The 18,843-nt window shown below is 34.1% G+C and overlaps 1 protein-coding gene across 3 annotated transcripts in view; it reads left to right on the top strand.

Annotated features, from left to right (window-relative positions):
• Positions 1-18,843, top strand: part of BRAF (B-Raf proto-oncogene, serine/threonine kinase) — a 169,673-nt gene that overhangs the window by 43,176 nt on the left and 107,654 nt on the right. For all 3 annotated transcript variants that reach the window (XR_010023848.1, XM_063099532.1, XM_063099533.1), the window contains exon 2: positions 11,372-11,473. Coding sequence is in view for 2 of the 3 variants with exons in the window: in XM_063099532.1 (XP_062955602.1) it covers positions 11,372-11,473 (102 nt within the window). In the remaining variant the exon portion in view is untranslated. The remainder of the gene's footprint in view (positions 1-11,371; positions 11,474-18,843) is intronic.

The following is an 18,843-nucleotide window of genomic DNA, read 5'->3' on the forward strand; positions in this document are numbered from 1 at the left end:
TTCCCTTGTTTTTATTTTTATGCTTGACTACCTGCGGGTTGCTCCTGTGTTTACATAGCTTAGTGTTTAGCTAAAGGTTTGTCATCGGTTTTGCTCAAACACTTCAAGGCCAGCAACTTTTCTACTCTTTGTTGGTGGATCTTTGTACCAGAGAATTAATTCATACTTCTGACCACTGTATTCCTGTCCTGGCTTTTGCTTTCCACCAGGCTCTTCTGTGTCTCCTCTGTGCATGTGCAAGCAGAGGCTTAGTCAGTCAGAGATATGTGCAGGTGTGGGCACCTGCAGACTCTGCAGCACCTGCTTACAGCCTCTAGTCAACCCATGGTGTATGGAAAGTATATTAAGCCCCCGTGGCCATTGGCCTTTCCTCTTCACTTGTTGTGGAGATTGTCACTTAAATTGAAAATACTCCAAATCAATTGACAACCCCTGTGTACACACCATAGTTGAATACATGCCATCTAGGAGGGAGAGGTTGGCCAGTGGTGGGGAGAGAGGATGGCAGCAGCCTTGGGCAAAAATGTCACAGTCCGATATTCTTACCCAGGTTCAGTAGCCTTTGGTTGAATTCGAGAGCACTGAAATGGTGGTTTGACAGTTTTTGTCCAGCTTTTATAGTTGCTTTTTGGAGAGAGGATTCATCAACCTCCTTATTTCATCATGTCAGAGGCAGAAGTATCTTTATAACGATTTTTAGTATATCTTAGAATTTTGAAAGTGTCATTCTGTCTTCAAGTATACTGTGTGACTAATGAAAAGTTACATAACAGAATGATTCTTGTTTTTTTATTCCTCAAAGCTTTTAATATTTTATTATTATCCTTTGACTTTATATATTTTACCAGGATTTATCTAATTTTGTATTTTCTTTCATTATTTTTTACTTTTCCTTTTTTAAAAAGGAACTTTGGTCCTGAAGACTCTTATATTTGTCTTTTTCTTCCCTTTGGCTCAAGGAGAAGGTTTTAAATTTTCTTGGTTATTTCTTTTCTACTACCTTTTTTATTCTCATAAAAATTTCTGTTAAGTGTAATAAGATAATCTAATTTGTATTCTGTGATATTAAGTTTATTCTCATAATTTTAGCTCTTTCAATTTTACTTCATATTTTCAATTTCTTTTTTACTTTTTATTTTTTAATTAGCATTCAGACTTCAGCTTTGTCTGTTTTGCTAGTTAACACTTCTATTAGGTTTATTTCAACAAAGATTTTTAGTTTCAAGCCTATTCTATAATAGCACTATCTGCAATGCAACCTTCTGTGATGATGGAGTGTTTTCTGTGCTGTCTAGTATGTTATCCAGTGTGGCTATTGGGCACTGGGAATGTGGCCTATGAGGCTGAGGAACTGAATTTTGTTATTTAATGTTAACTCATCTAATGGCCACCAGACTTGACAGCGAAGGTCTAGGATTTGAGAATCCTTATACTTTTTTCTTTAAAAAATTTTCTCTTCTGTTTCTTGTCTTGTTTTCTTGTTGCCTTGGTTCATCTGTTCTTTTAATTTCATGTCTGTTTTTTTTGCTCATGGTTTTTCTTAGCTTTGTAGAGGTTAGTGAAGGTTAGAAATGATCAGTATTGGAAGCTGGAGTAGTCTTCCTCAACATTTAAATGAGTTAGTTTCTTCTGGAGAAAGTAGATATTGAATACAGAAATCTGTGAATTTGTAGTAAGTGAACGTGGCAGTCTTTAGGGAATATGGGTACCTCTTCTAGATATGTGCATATGTGTAGCCTGTGTCCTTTGTGGTGGCCAGAATTTACTATGAGTAATTTTCTCTCTGACCGTAATGTCCAGACAGAAATCCCCAAGGCCGAATGCCCTTTTCCCCCAGATTAAACCATATACAAATATTTGCAGGCAAAGACTGAGGAATTCTTGAAAGTGTGATTTGTATCTAAACAAAATTTGTTAAGATTCTTTATAAAAAGAAAGAAAAGGCAGTGATTTTGATTTATAATGTGTCTTATTAGAAAAAGGAAAAGGAAAAAAAATAAATAAAGGTAAGCCAGAATCAATCTGACTAGGGAATGACTGATGCTAAGATAACCTGGGGACTTGAGTGTTACTCTGCAGGTAGGGTCTTTTACTTTAGTAACAAAAAGGTAAGAACTATTATAAATAATTTAAACTAATATTAATTAGTGAGTATGGAATAATTTTTTCCTTTAAAGTTTTAGCATATAATTTTGAAATGTTAGTTTTTAATATTTTTGAAATCTGTTTCTATTTTTAAATGTCTCTTTTAAAAGTTGATATAAAAGTAAGCATGTACATCTTACTTGTAAAGAATTAGGAACTTCATTATTTTAACCAGAGAAAGTCATCTTAAAAGTTTACTATAAGCAGAATAAAACTTTCAACAGATGTCAGAGTAGTTGAAGTTCTCCATCACTATCATAAGTTAACTTTGAGACAAGTTTGTAATCCCTGTTAAGGAATGTTAAGCTCTATATCTGGTATTTTCTCCTACATTCTCATGACAAGAAAAAACCTTTGATTATCTCTCTTTTAATCTCTATTCAGATGCCTTCCATGCTCAGATGTAGAGATTTATATACAATGATGATTAGTCTTGTCTTTCCTTCCCCCTTTCCTTCTCTCTTCCTCTCTTTCTTTTTTGGTTGAATCTGTTTAAATGGGATCTATTGAATATACAACTTTCTGTGAAAGTTACTTGTGTTAGTTGAAACTTCCCACTTTATTTACACTTAGTAACTTGATTATAGATACTTGAATTTTGTTTCAATGCACAATCATGTTGTAATCTTTCTGAAGGTATTTTAAAGTGGCAGTTAATCTCAGCATATGTAATACTGACAATGAACAGTTCATATACTTAGTTGAGTGACAACAGTATGAATTGCCTTATCAAGTTATACATGTGCAGATGATGACAGCTACATAATACCCAGTACCTGGACAATAGCAATTTTAAGATGTCATCAATTGTCAGAAGATGGATTCTGAATTCAGAGATGTTATAATATATGTGTGTTGTGTGTGTGTTTTGGGGGGCGGGGGAGTGTCTCTCAGAAGGAATGAAAAACATGTTATTTTTCAACTTACAAATTAGTATCTCCAGCCAGACTTCTTACTTAATTCCAGATTTGTATATCCAGTTCCTATTTTATGTCTACATTCTGTTTAATAGGTCTCTCTGGATGTTTAAAATAAAAATCCTTATTTTTTTCATCCTCTGCGTACCCCCAATACTCCTCCCCCTTCTGCATTCTTTTCTATTTTTAGCTCTTACATCTTTTCAGGTTAAAAATTGTAAAGTCAAGGATGACTCCTTTCTGTCATACCTCACATCCAATTCGCCAGCAAATCCTATTGACCCCACCTTTATAACATATCCAGGATCTGACACATCTTACTACCTCTGCCACTATCAGTCTGGTAAAAGGCATCATTATCTTTCTCTTCACAGTCCTTTCCGATCTGGTTTCTTGACATCTACCCTTACTCCCATTGTGGTCCATTTTCAATATAGTTGCCAGAGTAATACTTTAAAAACATAAGTAGTCATGATATTTTCTTTTTTTAAAAAATAGCTTCATTGAGATATATAGTTCACATACCATACAAATTACCCATTTAAAGTGTACAGTTCAAAGGCTTTTAGTATATTCACAGAGTTCTGCAACAGCCATCACCAAAATTAATTTTAGAATATTTTTATTACCCCAAAAAGAAACACCACACCTCTTAGCTATTATTCCCTAATCCCTTTATCCCCCTCATTCTTAGACAACCACTAATCTAATTTTTGTCTCTATAGATTTTCCTATTCTGAACATTTCATAGAAATGAAATCATACAATATGTAGTCCTGTGTGACTGGCTTCCTTCACTTAGGATGATGTTTTCAAGGTTTGTTCATGTTGTAGTATGTATCAGTATTTTATTTCTTTCTATTGCTGAATAAAATTCCATTGAATGATATACCACATTTTATTTATTCATTAGCTGATGAGCATTTGGGTTGTTTTCACTTTTTGTCTGTTATGAGTAATGCTGTTATGAACATTCATGTACAAGTTTTTGTGTGTTCTGTTGTGTGTTTCTTTTCCACGATGTACTAATTTTCTGTTGTGTAACAAACCACTCTAAAGCATAATGCTTATAACAGTCACTGTTTGAGTTTATGAACCGGCTATTCTGGGCTACACTGACCTTGGCTGGGCTCACTCATGTGTCTGTGACTAGTTGGTACTTCCAGGTAGTAGGCTGGTCTGTGGTGGCCTTGAGTGGCACAGCTTGGTTCTAGTAGGCATGTTCTCAGAAAGGGAAAGGCAAAAGAACAAGCACGTTCAGTGGTGCAAGAGAGCAAGAAGTGCATGTTTGCATTTTAAGCCTCTCCTTGGGTCATGTTTGCTAATATCACATTGCAAGATATCACAAGAGCAAGTTAGTTGGAGAAGCCCAGGGTCAGAGAGGGAAGGGGACTGCAAAGTTATAGGGTCAAAGGTGTACCTACAGGGAAGCATGTACCATGCTACAGCTGTAATCACTGTCTTTAACTTTCTTCTTTCAAATATGGCTTTTTGTGGGATATGTTTTCTTTCTTTTTATTTTTTTGGACCAACTTATTCACGTTTGTTTTGTTATATGGAAAGATAGTAAGATAGTGCTTTTTTAAAATCAGTTAATGTTTTTTCACCTTATCTTTGTGAATGCTGGGACCAGACAACTCTATTCTTCCAATTTTCTGGGAGATTAGTAAAATTCCTGGAAATGGATTGCTGTGGCAAAAGATAGGAATGTTTATAGATCTGTGATTCCTATTGAGACCTTACATGTCCAAAAAGGTTTTCATTTGCTCTTGTGCTTGATTGGTAGTTTGCCTGGGTTTAAAATTCCAGGTTTAAAATCATTTTTGCTTAGGATAATGAAGGGATTATTTAAAACTGTCCTTTTTAAAAAGCAGCTTTATTGAGATATAATTCACATACCATGTAATATATGATGTACAATTCAGTGGTTTTTAATATATTCACAGAATTGTGCAGCCATCACCACAGTCCATTGTAGAACATTTTTATCACTCCAAAAAAAACCTTTCGGACTTATTAGCAATCACTCCTCATTCCCACAAATCCCTCAGCCTTAAGCAACAAGTCATCTACTTTCTGTCCCCAGTTTTAATGTTGCTGATGAAGAGTCTGATGCCAAGTTAATTCTTGTTATTTTATAGGAAGCTTTTAGGGTTTTCTTTTCAGTTTTGAATTTATGGAATTTAATCTGGGAAACTAGAATTTATACAGATATGATTCTTTTAACTCATCCTCGTTAGCCCTCACTGAGCCCTTTCAGTTAGAATCTTGGTGTTTTTCTTTAATTCCAGATATTTCTCATGTCCCTGCTCTTTCTCCCTCTTCAGAAGTAACCATTATCCTGAATTTAGTGTTTATGAAGCCATGCATGTTTTTATATTTTTTTGCCATGGGTGTATATCCAGAAACAATGTAGAACATCAATTGCACGTTTTAAAGTTTTACATATCCTGGAGCTTGCTTTTTTCACTTAATATTATGTTTCTGAGATGTATCCGTGTTGACATAGAGCTCTCATTTTTCATTTTGACTCATATGTAGTATTCCATTATACAGAAGTACCAGAATTTGCTCATTTTTCTCTTAGGGAATATTTGAGTTGGTTCTAATATTTTGTTATATGAACACTTTCTTGTGAGTATCTTGACTCATCTCCCCTTCCATCTTCAAGGCCAGCAGTGTAGCTCTTTGAATCTCTTTTTTAGGTCATCATGTCACCTAATCCTCTGTAGTAAAATTTCCCTCTACTTCCTTTTTGTGAGGATACTTACGATTACATTTGGGGCCCACCCAGATAATCCAGGACAATCTCTGTATCTCAAGATATTTAATTCAGTCACATGTGCAGTGTTCCTTTAGCCATATAAGGTAACAATGACAGATTCTAGGCTTTATGCTATAGTCATCATGAGGGGCCGTTATTCAGCCTACATGTCATTCTCTTTTATATTATTACTTCTGAATTCAGTTTCCTGTTTCTAGAGTGTCAGTTATTTTCTCTTTGCATCTTAATATCAGTTCATTATCTTCTTGCTTCTTTTAGCAAGAAGTCTCAAGTCATTGAGAACTATGCCATCAGTCTAACTTCTCTTTTTTTTCTTTCTGGTTGACTTTAAGAACTTTTCTGTTCTTTCACTTCAACCTGTATAGTTTGGGATTTAGTTTTATCTGTCTTATCCAGGACTCAATGTGCTACTGTAATCTGAGTATTTCTGACTTTGGAAAATTTATGGCCATCTTCTGTTCAAATATCTCTCCTATTCCCTGTTTACCTCCTAGATTTACTAATTCTGTTCTTCATGTCTTTCATATTTTCCATTCATTTATCTTTGCCTTTTGGCTAATTTTCTCTGAATCATCTTCCAGTTCTTTAATTCTCTCTTCCCCTGAGGTTTTGTTTTAATGACTATATGATTCAAAATTCAGGTCTTTATACTTTCCTCATGCTTCCTCTTAAAGTGTTATCTTTAAGCTTGAAGATCTAGAGTTATCTCAGTAGAAATTTTCTCTTATGTTTTGGTCTGCAATTTATTAGCTTTGGTTTCTTTGTCAAGCTGATCATATTTGTTTTCTATTTTTTAGAAATACTCAGCATTTTTTCCACTGAATGGTTGATAACCTGGCCTCCTTGCTTTCAGTACCATGATTCTTTCAACAATTATCTTGAAATTTTAGGATCATGTCTCTCTCCTCTCTCTCTCTCACCTTTGTAATAATCACTTGGTTTTTGTTTTCTTTCTTTTTTTTTTTTTTTTTTTTTTTTTTTGGCATCTATTAGACTAGTCCTGTAGTTTTTTCCTTTAATCTAAGTATTATGTTACTGAATTCCTTGCATTTAATATACATATATATTACTGAATTGTATTTAAGAGTTTGATGTCTCTCCTCACAGGTAAGATTATTTTGTGTTTTTATTTTTTGTATTATCTTTGTTGAGTTTTGGCATCTAGGTTTTGCTGGCTTCATAAAATGAATTTGGAAGACTTTTTTTTTTTACTATCATCTATTAATAATTGATATTATAATTATATTTTCTTTAAAGGTTAGCTAGAAACCAAGCATAATAATCTGGACTTGATACCTTTTTACAGGAATGAGAGGAGCCACTGGCTGTAGTTTTTTTGTGCCATAGCTGCTCTTCAGTTCCTTCCATAGCAGTTTATCTGCACTTATATTTTCACATAAGCATCTTCCAAGCTAGGCTTTTAAGAAAATTCTGTCTTTTTTTGGAGAGGGAATTTTGCCATTTGTAAAGGCACTAGAAATGATTGATTGTTTACTAAGGTTACCTGGTTTTAATTACTGTGGTCTACTGAAAAGATTAAAACAGGACAGGAAATATTTCAGTTACTTCCTTGAAGTTTTTGTTTTTAATTTTTTTATTTCCCTTTTAGTACTGTTGTAATAGATTTTACTCTTTTTCCAAGAAGGCATTGCAAGGCCAAAACTATGTATCTACTGTTAACTTTACAATATCTTATTCTACTTTTTAATAAATTTCTATTTTATAAGAATCATCAAAGTTCTTTCTCTAACTCTCCTTGGGAATCTGAAAGAATTTTCTCTCCCAAATTCATCATTTCTAATTCCATCTAGGGTTATTGTGATTTTTCTTCATTCTTTGGATTTAAAATTACTTTTGAGAGTTAAAAAACCTGACTTCCAGACACTCATAATCTGGCCCCATCCAACCAAACCAAATCTTGTCATTTTCTACTCCCTAGCAAGAAAATTTCATTCAAATCAGCTCAGTCTCCTCCTTTCCCCTATACTTTCTCTAATCATTTTTTCCCTTTTCTTCCCCCCATTCCTTGAAGGAGTAGTTATTTAAGCTAACTGCACGTGAGTTTTATCTCTGGAGCTTTGAAAAAAAATGATGTGGGTAGTAAAGTTCTGAATTTATTGGACAAAAGCAAGAATCACTGAACAAGGATTAATTTTTTTCTCATTCTATTCTGAAAATAGCTTCAAGCTTCAGTTTTAACTGAATACCTGTTATGACTAAGACACCAAGATAAATGATGAAGGGTCAAAAAGATAAACTAAATATGTTTTGATCTCAGAGTAGCTAATCATCATCATGGAAAACACAGTCAACTTTAAAATAAAAAATTCTTACTTATAAAGCAGTTTTGCTTGTGTAGTCAGTATGCTCATCATAGAGGGCAATTTAGAGAAAGTATTAATTATTTTTTAATAATTATGTATTTGAGTGCTTATTGTACACTAGGCACTGTTCTAGGCTGTGAGGATATATAAGAAAATAAAACAATATAAAAATCCTTGCCCTCCTGGACTTTATTGAGTCGGTAAGACACATGCCATTAACAAAATAAATAAAGTGGGTCATGTGCTATGGAGCAAATAGTTATCAAACTCTGTGTGCTTGTGGAGATTGGGAGAGATGGGGGATTGTTGCCATTCTAAATGAGATGGTCACAGAAACTTCACTGATAAGGAGACACTGGAGTAAAGGGATGAATGAATTTCCAGGCAGAAGGAACAGTAAATGTGAAGATCCTGCAATGGGAATATAATTGGCATGTTCACTGAGGCCAGCTATGATTAGAGAGTGGTGAGTAAGGATGAGAACAGTAAGAGATGAAGATAGAAAAATATCAGATGGCCAGGTCATGTAATGCCTTGTAGACTGTGGTAAGGACCTTCGTGAAGCCATTGGAAGGTTTTGAGCAAAAGAATGGCATGTGATCTGCAGTTATAGTTTTAAAAGGTTACTCTAGCTACTGTGCCATCCTAGGCATGAAACAGGACAGACCACTTCAGAGACTATTAGTATAAACTCAGAGGGCATGACGGTGGCTTAGACCAGGGTGGAAAATGGTAAAGAGGGTGAATATATCTGCATATATTTTGATTTGGAGATGGACTTGATGTCAGGTGTAAGAAAAAGAGAGTCAAGGGTGATGCTAAAGTTTTTGGTTTGAGCACCTCAAAGAATGAAGTTTATCGTTTTCTGAGATGAAGAGACTTGTGGAAAAAATCAAGTGTTTTGACAGTGGGGTGTGATCAGAAGTTAGTCTTTGAACATATTAAATTTGAGATGCTTATTAGTCTAGTAAAAATGTTCAGTAGGCAGTTGGAAAAAAGGAGTCTGAAGTTGAGAGGAAAGAACAGAGCTGGATTTTAAATGTGGGCTTCATTTGTTTATAGTTGACATATAAGGACTTAAGATTGGATGAGATCACCTAGGAAGTAAGGGTAGTTAGATAAAAGACATCTAACACTTTTTGGAGATATGAGAAATTTTCAAAGGCATCATAAAAGAAAATATTGCAATACCTGACTGTGGAAAAAATTTAAAACCTCTATCATTGCTTCTCAAACTTTAATGTGCATGTGAACCATTTTGTTAAAGTTCAGTACATCTGAGATGGAGCCTGGGATTCTGCATTTCTAACAAGCTTCCAGAAGTTGCTGATGCTGCTGGTCTAGGGACCACACTTAGAGTAGCAGAACTTTATAATGACAAAAGAGTCATAAAGTGAAAAACAAGTAAAAGACTAACATTTGTAGAAAAAGAAGGATTAATATCCAGAATAAAGAGTATCTATAAATCAATAAGAAAAAACAAACAACTCAATAGAGTAAAAGGGAGTATAGGAAATTTTCCAAAAACTCAAATGGCCAATAAACATGTAAAATGCTCAGCTTTTAGGAAATACAGGTTAAAACAACATGATCACCTTTTTTTCCCTTCATATTGATGAAAGTTTAGAAGTTCGAGAATACTCGATGTTGGTGAGATTGTGAGGAGAAGGGTGGACTCATATCCTGCAGATAGGAGTATGATTTCATGCATTTCTTCTTTGGAAGGCTATTTGACACATTTATTAAATTTTAAAATATTCATATCCTTCAATCCGGGAATCCTATAGTTAAGATTTCAAAAAGAAAACTTGCACCTTTGCCCAGAAAGGCAGTTCAGAACTGTTTGTTGAAGCATTGTTTGAAGTTGAGAAAAATGTTATAATCTAAATGTCCTTTAGGAAGAGAATTATTAAATAAACAAAGGTTCTTAAAACACTTTTGCTCATTTATTTCCCTTTGTACATTTTTTAATTGATATCTCACTTTTTAATTATAACTTTAAATAGTTTAAAGGCCATAATTTTTAGATGTGTTATGTTTATGTTCATTTTTTGGTCAAACCTTAAAACTGCACATTTAGGTCGTACCATTTATAGATAGAATTTACCATGTAATGTAATTTGCAAGCCAGTTCTCACTGTCAAACCAGACAAATTAGACTCATTTTTCATCGAGAAAAAAATGACTTATTTATCTTAAAGCAAACATGTTAATATGTGCCTTTACTATAACCACTAGACTTCTGAATTCTAGGCTGGCTGATGGATAAGGCTTGGAGCATTGCCACAAACTTGTTTCATTGATAAAATAAGGTCCTGCTCTCAGTTTTTTTGTTTTGTTTTGTTTTGTTTGTTTTTTCTTTTTCTTTTCTGTCAGGGGTTTTCTGTCTTGTTTACATGGCCTATTTGTTAGGTACTTTAGAGTTTATATTCATATATCTCTGAACAGTGCATTTTAGTAGTAGTTGAGGTGGAAAAGAACTTTGCCTTTTTTTGAGAAAGTGGAGAAAGGTGATTTTAAAAGGGGAAGTAGATAAGGAGATGAATTCTTAAGCAGATCAATTAGGGAGACTGCAAATAGAAGTTAAGAGCTGGAAATTGATTCTCTTACAATTTTCCATGTCTACCCAGCCACTGATTAACATTGGTTTGGAGACTGTTGAAAGAAGCAGTCATAATAATAATATGAAGTGAATGTTTATAAAACCATTAAAAAGCAGTAAAATAGATATGAACTGATGTGGAAAGAATTCTGAGGTATTGTTATTCAGTGAAAAAAGCAAGTGTTAAAATAGTATTTATATTATATGCGTTTGTATATTTTATATATATTTGTATTTATGGTTTTTATGTAAGTAAAAAGATGTAGTAGGTTGCTCACCAAATGGTATACAGCGTTTGTCTTTTTGACCAGGGAGTGGGGGCAGGGATGAATGGGATTTTCATGGTTAATTCTGAATACTCATGTACTATTTGAATCTTTTATAGTTCAGAATATATTGTATTATTAGTGTAGAAAAAATTTTAAAGACATTAATAATAAAAGGGAAAAACCACTGTACTAAATGATCTTTAAGCTCCAAACTTGGAGGAACACTTGACAACTAGGGTTGGTTACTGCAATGTAATTGTCTATATTAAAATATTTCTAATTCATATGCTAAGTGATTTTTATTAAAATTCTTTTAAAATATTTTTTAGGTGTGGAATATCAAACAAATGATTAAGTTGACACAGGAACATATAGAGGCTCTATTGGACAAATTTGGTGGGGAACATAATCCACCATCAATATATCTGGAGGTAAGCTTTTGAGTATCATATCTGTAGTAATTTTGGAAAGAAAAAAATGAATTTATAAAAAACATTTGTACTGTTAATCTTGGTTATTTTAGGGGGTCGGATTAGGCATAGATACGGGAAGAGATAATTAGCTTTGTCTTTATTATACTTCTTAATCTTGTTTTGTTTCACTTGCTACAATAAACATGTATTACTTTTGTATTTTGGAATACATCAAAACTAAGAAGTCTTATATGAACTTGAAGATGTTATGCTAAATAAAAAACAAATTAAAAAAAGAGAGAGAAAGCACACAATTTTGGAGGTCAGCAAACGAGTTATCGTATGAGAAAATGGGGCAATTTCGTAAAATATCTTTTGAAGAACGATTCCCACCAAGATTGGTTTCTACTTTCTTATTGGTAAAATTTATAATCTTTAAATAGCCCAACAATGCTTAGCTTTACTCTTTAATAATGCCTTGAGATTTGTGTCAAGACTTGAACATGGTTGTAAATTTATGGTTAGCGTTCTTAATCCTATAAGATAGTGGGTACTATAATAACCACAGATAAGCTTTCTTAGCATTGGTTTCTTTCTGTGAATCAGTTGGGTTCTACAGTGAGTGTGCTGTTCTGGAATCTAGGCAGTCAGGCTCTGCAGTCCACACTGCTTACCACTACTGTGCACTGCCCTTCTGTATAAATGCTGGCGCAGTTGTCATACACTAGTCACTATTTATACAGAGAGATAACCCTAAATTATAAATGATCAGGTTACCATTTGGTTCCTTATGCCAGAGATTTTTAAGCATAGATTGAAAGACAAACTAAATTTCTAATTTAGTAATTTAATTAATTTTTTAAGGGGGAAAGTCTTCAGTATTTCACGAGAAAGTAATTTTGCATTTCTAAAATAAACTTGGAAGCTTGGAAATAACAGCTAATAAACTGTTTTCTTCTTTCTCCTCTTCTTCATATAGCTTATCCCAGATCACACTGCTAGTTAGTATCAATGCTAGGACTAGTTACTGTACTTTATAATATTCCATTCTGTCTCTTTTACCTGTGTGTCTTATGAGGCCAAGCAAAGGAGTCACGAGGAGGCAAATAGTCTTAATGAAAATTGTAATTCTGTGTTAATCAGAATTAAACAATTTAACCAGCAGTTTTTCTGCCAACCATTTCTGTGTGTTGAGGACTGTCCCCTAAGGTCAGATATAATGCATTTGCATCAATAATCATATCTCACTGTAGCAGTGATTCACTGCCTCTTCCACATACACTCTCTTCAGACTTTTCACTGTTCAAAGGCCAATCATTAACAACAGACTTCGAGATTAATCTTATTATTCTGTGTCCGGTACTGTGTTAAAAGCATTTATTACTTAATTTAATCCTTAGACCTAGATACTAGGTTCTAGGAATTTTTGTTATCCCCGTTTTACAGGTGAAGAAACAGTAAGTAACTTACCTAGGGTAACACTGTAGTAAGGGGAAGAATGCAGATTCCTAACTTAGAAGTCTGTGCTCTTTATCGCTACCTTATTCTACCTTTATCATGCCATTATCTTTCTCCTCCCCCATTCACACCCCCCAAACAGTTCTTATTCAGGCTAAATATCTCTAATTCCTTCATCCATTCTTTGTGGCATGATTTGTGGACCTTTTACTGGATGTATTCTATTTACTTGGTTCCTTTTTTAAATTAGACACAAAATTGAATCACCTGTTCAAGTCAAGTCTAACTAGGACAGTATACATCAGACTGTAATTCATAGGTTAAATCGTTAGCATGTGGTAAAGTAGTGGATTTTTATTCTTGGGGAGTAATGCTACACGATTTATAGTTATATATATGTATAGTGTGTGTGCATGTATATGAATATGCATATATGTACACGAATGTGTGTGTGGATATATATAGTAGTACACATATGTATCCATTCATAAGTTATATCATTAGCATGTGGTAAAGTAGTGGATTTTTATTCTCAGGGACTAATGCTACATGATTTATAGCTATATATATGTATAGTGTGTGTGCGTGTATGTGAATATGCATATATGTACACAAATGTGTGTGTGTGAATATATAGTACACATATATGCATCCATGCACAGTAGAAGGCATTATAATATAATGGTTACAATGAGCTGTGGAGTCACACAGAATCCCAACTGTGCTGTAATTTCCATAGTCAGGTTACCCAGTCTCTTTATGTCCCACCTCGTTGGTAAAATGGGAATACCACACACGTAGTAATTTAAGGATTAAGTTTATAATTATGAAATAACATAGTTCCTGACACATATATTAAGTGCTCTATAAATAGTTGATTCATTCATTCAACAGATATTTACTGAGTGCCTGCTAACATTTACACTATTCTAGACCCTGGGGATATAGCAAAAAAAAAAGATGGCCAAAACTTTCTGCCTTCAGATAGCTTGTGTTTTAATGGGTGGAGGAAGGTTTAGACAATAAACATATAAATGAGTTAGAACATTGTACTTATCACCATTTTATATACTATGAAGAGGACCCTGGCTAGAGATGACAGGATTCTTGCCTGGGAAAAGCTGGACACCTCAAGAGAAAAGACCTATAGGTACTGATATTTGAAGTGAAAAGCCAGGTTTACTGCTAACCCACTGAGACCCACCATTCTACAGATTTCCAGTCTGCCATTTAAGAGTTCTTAAAACTTTTACTTTTTTCTTTTTATTGGGGCAAAATATATATAACATAAAATTACCATTTTAGCCATTTTTAAGTATACAGTTCTGGCATTACATGCACTCATTGTTATGCAACCATTGCCATCATTCATCTCCAGATTCATTATTCCAAACTGTAACTCTGTACCCAGTAAACACTAAGTCCCCATACCCTTCTCTCCCCCAGTCCCTAGCAACCACCATTCTACTTTCTGTCTCTAAGAATTTGTCTACTCTAGGAGCCTCATATTACTGGATTCATACAATAAGATGTGTTCTTTTGTGACTGGCTTTTTTCACTTAGCATAATGTCTTCAAGGTTTATCCATGTTACACCATGGATAATGTGTAGAATTTCCCTTCTTCTGAAGGCTGAATAATATTCCATATTATGTATAGACCATAGTATGTTTATCCATTCACCCATAAATGGACAATTGGGTTGCTTCCACCTTTTGGCTGTTGTGAATAATGCTGCTGTAAACATGGGTGTACAACTGTCTATTTGACACCCGGCTTTTATTTCTTTTTATTTCTATTTCCCAGATGTAGAATTGCAGGATCATATGGAAATTCGGTATTTATTTTTTATAGGAATTGCCATACCTTTTTCCATAAAGCCTGCACCGTTTTACATTTCCACTAGCAATGCACACGAGTTCCAATTTCTCCACTTCCTCGCTAACAACTTATTATTTTCTATTTTTTTGTTTTTTGATAATAGCTATCCTAATGGATGTGAAATGGTGTCTTATTGTGGTTTTGATTTGCATTTTCCTGATGACTAATGAGCTTGAACATTTTTTTCATGTGCTTATTGGCTATTTATATATCTTCTTTGGTGAAATGTCTTTTTAAGTCTTTTGCCCATTTTTTAATTGGGTGGTTTGGTTTTTTGTTGTTAAATTGTAGTTCTTTATGTATTGTGGATATCAGTCCTTTTTAGATGTATGACTTGTAGATATTTCTCCCATTCTGTGGGTTCCCTTTTCACTCTGTGGATAGTAGCCTTTGCACAGAAGTTTTTAATTTTGATGAAGTCCTGCTTATCTACTTTTTCTTTTGTTGCATGTGCCTTTGGTGTCATATCCAAGAAATCATTACCAAATTCAGTGTCATGAAGTTTTTCCCCTATATTTTCTAGTAAGAGTTTTATGCTCTTGCATTTGGATCTTTGATCCATTTTGAGTTAATTTTTGTATACAATGTAAAAGGGCCCAACTTTACTCTTTTGCATGTGGATATCCAGTTTTCCCAGCACCGTTTTTTGGGGGAAAACAAAAACAAAACCTGTCTTTTCCAAATTGAATGTCCTCCAAGGCCTTTGTCAAATATAATTTGACTGTATATGTGAGAGTTTATTTCTGTGCTGTCTGTTCTGTTCCGTCGGTCTCTATGTCTTTATGTTATCACACTGTTTTGATTACTGTAGCTTTGTAGTAAGTTTTGAAATCAGGAGGTGTAAGTCCTCGAACTTTGTTCTTTTTCAAGATTATTTTGGCTACTCAAGGTCCTTTGAAATTCCATATGAATTTTAGAAAGAATTTTTCTATTTCTACACACAATGTCATTGAGATTTTGATAGGTATTGCATTGAACCTGTAGATTTCTTTGGTTGGTATTGACATTATAAGAGTCCTTAACTCTCAAGTGTAAATGGAAAGCTAAGAATAGCCAGATATTTGAGGAAAGCTTTTAACAGGAAAGACAACAGCACAGATGGCCAATAGGGAACTCAGGAACAGTGCAGAGAACAGAAGAAAACTTGAACATAACTATAGTCTAACATCAGAGATAAGAGAAGATAGAATAATCCGTTCTTGTTTCATGGCTGTACTAAAGAAATAAAAGCCACAAAAAGCAAGAAAGAGCTCTTGGAAATTAAGAAAGTGTCTGCTATAGTTTTTTTTTTTTTTTAATATGTTTGTGTACACAGACATATATATGTATGTGTATATGTACTTATGTGTCTGTGTGTGTATAAGTAAATAAGCAAATAAATGTTGGAAGATAAACTTTCCAGAAAGCAGAATAGAAACAGAGATAGAAAATTTTAGAGGGAAGATGAGATAAATTAGAGAGTAAATTCAGATCTGTAAAAATTATAAATGCTTTTAGTTGCAAGAAACAGAAACCTGCTATAACAAATTGCCAAAACAAATAGGGGTTTTATGTTCCCCTCATGTAACAAGAAGCATGGAGGTAAATGATTCTAAGGTTGGTTCTACAGCTCAAAGTTGTCACACTGGGTTGGATTTCTACAGTCCTTTTGGCTCTTATGTCAAGACTGCAGCAGATTTGAGGATCACACCCTCACACAGCTCCTCAAAGCAGAAAGCAAAGAACGGAGAAGTTCTCTTGTGTACTGAGCTCTTGCTAAGAGAAAAATCTTTCCCCAAAACCCCCTACAAGTCTTCCCTTTATAGTTCACTGACCAGAATGAGTTCACATATCACCCCTTGACCAGTGACTGTGCTTACATTTCCTGAAATAAGAGGCTGAAAAGTCAAATTTTTCCAGTGCTCACAATTTTTCTTCAGTATGTGCGCTGGTGGGTAGAGGTTGTGCTATAGTTATTTCATTCCATAGCATTTCAACAAAAACATGTTGGATATTTCTATAGGAAGATAAATTTTACCTATGCCTGCTTCTTTTCTTCCTTGTAGCAAAACAAAGAAATGAGTTATGTCACCATCAAAAATCATCTTGATTTTCTTTTTTCCATCTACTAATTTATTTAAAATACCTTTCAAGTTCTAGATTTTTTTCTGCTGACAGATAATAACATTTTATTGATTTTTTTGATGATAACTACAGTGAAAAGAGTTATAGTACCAGAAGGATTTCAAATTTGTCTTTTCAGTCAATCTTTGGTTCCCTTTTTTTTTTTTTTTTTTTTCTGGTTCCCTTTTGTTTTATCATCACTCAAGGAAGAAAAGATTAGCTTGCCCTAAAAAGTTGTTTTACAGAATTTCTTATTTTTCGCTCAATTTTTCTTTTTATTTAGATTTTAACATTTATTTGCATATATTTATGTAGTACCGTGTGTTGTTTCAATACATGCATGTACTGTACATTAATTCACTTAGAATAGATAGCATAGCTGTGTACCCTTTAATCCATTGTTTCTCTCCCCCAACCCCCTCCCCTCCTGGCCTCTGGTTCTACTTTCTACTTCTGGGAGAACCACTTTTTTTTTTTTTTAGATTCCACATATAAAATCATGTGGTACTTGTCTTTAAGTGGCTTACTTCACTTATCATAATGGTCTCCCGTTCCATGTTGCTGCAAATAACAGGATTTCTTTTTTTATATATAGTTTAATAGTATTCCATTCTGTGTGTATATATATATATATATATACACCACAGTTTTTTTATACATTCATTTATTGATGGGCATTTAGGTTGATTCCATCTCTTGGCTATTGTGAATAGTGTTGCAGTGAACATGGTAGTGTGGTGTCTCTTCGATATATTGATTTCATTTCCTTTGGGTAGCTACCTAGTCGTGGGATTGCTGAGTCATAAGGTAGTTCAATTTTTAGTTCTCTGAGGAACCTCCATAATGTTTCCCACAATGGCTGTACCAATTTACATTCCAACTGACAATGTACTAGAGTTCCCTTTTCTCTACATCCTCAACAGCATTTGTTATTTTTTGTCTTTTTAATAGCCATGATAACTGGAGTAAGGTGATATCATTGTGGTTTTAATTTGCATTTCCCTGACGATTAGTGATATTGAGCATTTTTTCATGTGCCTTTTTGGCCATTTGTATGTTTTCTTTTGAGAAATGTCGGTTCAGGTCCCTTGCCGTTTTCAGTTGGGTTGGGTTTTTTTTGCTGTTGAGTTGTTTGAGTTCCTTATATATTCTGGATATGAGCTCCTTGTCAGATGTGTAGTTCACAAACACTTCCTCCCATTCTGAAGATTGTCTCTTCACTTTTTTGATTGTGTCCTTTGCTGTGTAGAAGCTTTTTAGTTCAATGTAGTACAATTTGTCTATTTTTGCTTTAGTTGCCTGTGCCTTTGTAGTCTTGTTCAAAAAAGTGCTGCCCTCTCCCATTTCGTGTGGCATTTCCCCTATGATTTCTTCTAGTAGTGTCATAGTTTCAGGTCTTACATTTAGGTCTTTAATCCATTTTGAGTTGATTTTTGTGTATGGTGAGAGATGGAGGTATAGTTTCGATTTTCTACACGTGGATATCCTGTTTTCTCAGCACCATTTATTGAAGAGGCTGTCCTTTCCCCAGTGTGTGTTTCTGGCACCTTTTTCAAAAACAGTTGGCTGTAATTGTTTGGGCTTATTTCTGGCTCTCTATTCTGTTCCTTTGGTCAGTTTGTCTCTTTTTATGCCAGTACCATGCTGTTTAGGTTAGTATAGCTTTATAGTATATTTTGAAGTTGGTTAGTGTGATGCCTCCAAATTTGTTTTTGTTTAAGATTGCTTTGACTATACAGGGTCTTTTGTCGTTGCATACAAATTTTAAGGTTGCTTTTGCTATTTCTGTGAAGAATGTCATTAGTATTTCGATAGAGATTGTGTTGAATGTATATACTGCTTTGGGTAATATGGACATTTTGGTGATATTAATTTTTCCAATCCATTTATTTGTGTCTTCTTCAATTCCTTTCACCTGTGTTTTTCACCTATAGTTTTTGTTGTAGA

This window comes from Cynocephalus volans, chromosome 6 (genome assembly GCF_027409185.1).
Source record: "Cynocephalus volans isolate mCynVol1 chromosome 6, mCynVol1.pri, whole genome shotgun sequence".
Classification (NCBI taxonomy): domain Eukaryota; kingdom Metazoa; phylum Chordata; class Mammalia; order Dermoptera; family Cynocephalidae; genus Cynocephalus; species Cynocephalus volans.